Source organism: Antrostomus carolinensis, unplaced genomic scaffold (genome assembly GCF_000700745.2).
Source record: "Antrostomus carolinensis isolate BGI_N321 unplaced genomic scaffold, ASM70074v2 scaffold25553, whole genome shotgun sequence".
NCBI classification, from domain to species: domain Eukaryota; kingdom Metazoa; phylum Chordata; class Aves; order Caprimulgiformes; family Caprimulgidae; genus Antrostomus; species Antrostomus carolinensis.
In genome coordinates, this window is record NW_010307645.1 from 1 (window position 1) to 4,373 (window position 4,373).

The 4,373-nt window shown below is 54.2% G+C and overlaps 1 protein-coding gene across 1 annotated transcript; it reads right to left on the bottom strand.

The window, feature by feature from the left end:
• Positions 1-903: 903 nt before the first annotated feature.
• Positions 904-3,994, bottom strand: LOC104523048 (hydrocephalus-inducing protein-like; the record flags this gene model as incomplete). Its single annotated transcript, XM_010165509.1, has 6 exons — positions 904-1,113; positions 1,730-1,942; positions 2,274-2,549; positions 3,100-3,258; positions 3,433-3,631; positions 3,825-3,994. Coding segments are annotated over 6 exons (1,227 nt in total), but the record flags the coding sequence as incomplete, so codon positions are not given.
• Positions 3,995-4,373: the final 379 nt, after the last annotated feature.

Below are 4,373 nucleotides of genomic sequence, written 5' to 3' on the forward strand. Positions count from 1 at the left end.
CCCAAACCAGTCTGGGATTCTGTGATTACTGAAGGTGATGTCAAGAGAGATCTCTGTGTCATTTTTCTACCCAACTGCGTGTGGCCAGAGGGAACACTGAGAACTGGCTCTTGTTTCCTGCACGCTGCAGGAGGACCCCAGGAGAGCAGTGCTGGTGCAAGTGGTCATGGCCAGGGCTCGGGGAGCCCGTGCAACGCACAGGGCTGAGCACGGGGGTCCCTGAGCCCCTCTGGGCTGCACAGGCAGGGACCAGGAGCTGCACAGAGCAAATTTCATTTCCTGGACAACCTGGCTGAAGGTTGTCTGACGGTCCTGGTTAGCTGCTCCAATACATTTCGTGGTCATTTCAGACTTCCCACCTGAACTTTCACAGGATCCCAGAATTGTCTCGATTGGAAAAGCCCTTTAAGATCATCGAGTCCAGTCATGAACCCAACACTGACAAGTCCCTGACTAACCCATGTCCCTCAGCACTATGTCTACACGACTCTTCAATCCCTCCAGGGATGGGGGCTCCACCACTGCCCTGGGCAACCCCTTCCAATGCCTCAGAACCCTTTCAGCAAAGAAATTCTTCCTCACATCCCATCTCAACTGCCCTTGGTGCAACTTGAGGCCATTTCCTCTTGTCCTGTCCCTTGTTCCTTGGTTGAACAGACCCACCCCCACCTCTCTCCACCCTTCTTTCAGGGACTTGGACAGAGCCAGGAGGTCTCCCCTCAGCCTCCTTTCCTTACACCTGGCCTCTAGCCGCCAAGAAATGCAGCTTCCAACAGAGGATCACAGGATACTTTCAGCTTATAGGGCACCTCTGAAGGTCATCTCATCCAACCTCCTGTCCAGAGCTGGGTAAGCTACAAGGGTCATGCTATGAGAGTCAGCGTGCTGGCACAGCTCACATACCTGATGTTTCTTTTTCTCAGAGGTCATGGTCAGGGGCTTGTAAGTGATCTCGTAGGGCTTTTGTTGATTGGCCTCCAGATGGAAAAATTCAGGCCCCTTCCAGTATTCCCCCTCAATGACAGGTTTCACAGTCCAGGTCTCGTTGTTTGGGTTGGACAGGAGGATGGTCTGGCTCTGCTCCTCACGCACGTTGCATGTGAAAGTCAGTGTCTGCAAGAGAGGAGCAGAGAGGAAAATGGAAAGTCCTGGAAGGATATCTTTCTCATGCCAGGACAAGACCTGCAGGCACACAGCCCCTTCCTGGGCAGGCTGAAGAGCAGCTCTGGGCTCTCTTTTGGGATCAAGAACCAACATTCACCAGATGCACCCTCCTGCAATGCCCGTGAGGGCCAGGAGCCCTCCACACCACAGCCCTGTGCCCCAGGAGCTGGATGCAGAGGCCTTGCCCACTCCTCGTGCTGAATGTCCTCCCCAGCCCTGACGGGAGTGTGGCTGCGGGTGCAAGGCTGGGTGGCTCAGTGGGGAGGGTCTCAGAAGAGCCCTGCAGGGTGTCCCCATGCCAAGGGTGCAGCAACACAGAGCCAGGACAGCTGAGGTGCTGCTGGCTGGAGGAGCAGCACCTTCAACAGGGGAGGAAGGCAACCACAGGGCTCAGAAGCTTTGGGAATTCTGCCCAGCGATTGTCTCAGCTCTCTGGGATACCCAGGCAGGGTGACAGGCAGGAGTGAGTCTCTGCATGGAAATGTCCTCCAGTCCCTGCCCCGGGAGAGATGTGGTACAAATGGTGGGGCAAGAAGAGGACCCATCCTGTCTCTGCTTCCCTTACCTCTTTGGTCACAGGGGTCTCCATGCAGCATCCTGCCAGCGTAAGCCGGAGCGGCTCACTGCCCTGGATGAAGCACTGCAGGCCCTCGTACAGGATAGCGTGGCTCAACGTAGAGGGGTGGAAGGTCATGATGAAGGGGACATCCTTTCCCGGGGAGATGTAACCCTTTGCGGGGCTGATGGAGAAATCTAGCTTGAAGCTCTTAATGTCCCACTAAACCTTGCCAAGGAAAGCACAAGGACAGGAAGGAAGGATTAGCAACGGGGAGGCTGCGAGCGCAAGGTGCTGTTTCTAACCCTCTTGTGGGCTTTTCCACCAGCTCTCAGGCTGAGAGCCACCGGGCAATAAGGCTTCAGGCTGGGCGGGACTCACCCATCTGCAAACAAGCCTTTGAGTGTACCCCTTGATAACTTCCAGGACCTGACTGGACCCACTCCAGTGAGATAAAAAAGCAGAGGGGAACTATCTGGGCAAGCTACAGCTCCATCCAACCCTCATCCAAGCTCTCAGCCCTCAAATAAGATCAAGTTTTGCTTTACATGACTCCTATGTCGCCCGTGTTCTGCATGAGGATGCGCTGCGACCTGGAGCTCTGCTGCATCACCGCTCCGAAGCTGAGGTGTTCCTGGTCCAAACTGACGTGGATGCCCTGGCAGGAGCCCCGCACCATGAAAAGGGAGCGCACCAGGCCGTTGCACTCCAACATCACTTCTCCAGTGAACGGCTGGAGGCGGCACTTTGGAGAGAAGGTCACCTCCACTTTACAGGTATCTCCTTTGGGGTTCAGACTTAGTTTTTTGGTAGGGTTCAAGCAGAGAACCTGCCCAAAGAAAAGAGTGGAGACTACTTCATCTGGCACCCAAGCTGTGAATCCTCCATCCCTAGAGTCAGAGAAGAGCCCTCCAATTCCTGTTCTCTCCCCACCAACACTGCCCCAATCCCACTCATTCCCTGGTGCACATCCCTAGGTACCAAAGGTGTTTTTCTGTGACGTGTCCATCTGGCCATGGTGAGCCAGACTAAGTCTTCCAAAGTCATTTCACATGAGTTCCAAGAGTGCTGTAACTCCTGGTCTTTCATGATTACCTTTCCACATCTAATATCCATGGCCACATCCCAACATAGGTGTCTAAAACAGGTTAGGAGAGTTGTACCTTCTTCTCACTTCTGGTTATGAGGGGAGTCCTGACACCCAGCTCAGTTAGGCATTCCCATGGCAACTCTCTGCTGGTAGAGCAGTCCCAGCAGGGAGGACAGGACAGCATTCAACTGTCATTAGCTACTAGCTCCTGCCTGGAGTCGCTCATAGCTACCTGCAGACATCCCTGTGGGCACACCAAAGTGCTCTCCAGTGAAGGAAGGGGCCTTACCCCAGCTTCTTGCAGCTCTGGGATGGTGGACCTGAGGCTGAGACTGAAAGTGACAGGTGCAGCGCTGTTGTTTGCTATGGTGATGATCTTCTTCACCATCTGTCCGATGGAGAGGGCTCCCAGCTCCACCACCTTCCCTTGTGGATCCACAACATCAACCTGAGGCAGAAGGGATTAATATAAAGTGAAAGGAAAGAAGGAGAAAAGGTTTTCTGCCACAAGGATGGCAGAAAACCAAAACATGGTAGGCTGGGGAAGAGATGAGGAAAATGAGAGAGAAAGCCATGCTGGCTGCCTGCTCCCTGGAGTTTTAGGGTTTGGATTTCATCTCACCTTCATTTCTACGCCTCTTCCTTGGACCTCAACGGTCTGCTGGCAAAGACCGTTGATTTCAAACGGGATGATCTCACGATAAGATGCAACCTCTCTCGGATAGAAAGTGATGGGCACTTTCACTGTCCCTCCTGGGTGAAGGACACGTGGTGGGAAGTTGACCTCCAGGTGCGCCGTGTTCGTGAACAAGCAGCTCAAACTGGCAGAAAGCACAGCAAAGAGGAGCAGAGGTGTCACAAGGCTGTTTGTGCTCAGACAACACCAACCAGCGCTACTTGGGGCTCTCCTGTCTGCTCTCCCTGCATCTCCAGGATTTCACCCACAGTGGTCGTGAGGACGTGGAGCAGGCACATGCTAAGCAAGGGCCAAAGAAGTGCATGGAGAAGACCTACCTCATATCCTTGTCTGCCTTGTTTGTGATGACAAGGGTCTGATGAGCAGGGAGCATCCCAGCACTGCAGATGAAGCAGGATCCAAAGTTGAGTCTGGTGGTGGAGAAGTGGACGGTGGGCACTACCACGGTGGCCAGGAACACGCAGGTAAATCTGGGACCTTTGCTGATCTGGTGGGGTGAAAGACAGCATGAGACAGCTGAGAAGATGGGAATTACAACCACAAACACCAGAGGTGGCTGAGGAAGAGGACGGGGGACGGCTGGCTGCAGCGACAATAGGAAAATAAGTGCCAAAGGAGCCCAGGATGGAAATAGAAGGTGGAAGGCTTGGCCTGAGAGGGAAAGGTTTTTGGAGAGTCACATCCCTGCTTTGTGCAGCCACGGGCTGGCAAGACCAGAAATGAGCTGTGGGACCTGATTCAGGAGGGGCCTGGGAAGGAGAAACAGCTCCATCCCCATCCCCATTTAGCCCCCGCTTCCCACAAATTAGAGGCAGAGAGGACCTGGGGGGGTCACGGAATCCCAGACTGGTCTGGGTTGGAAGGGA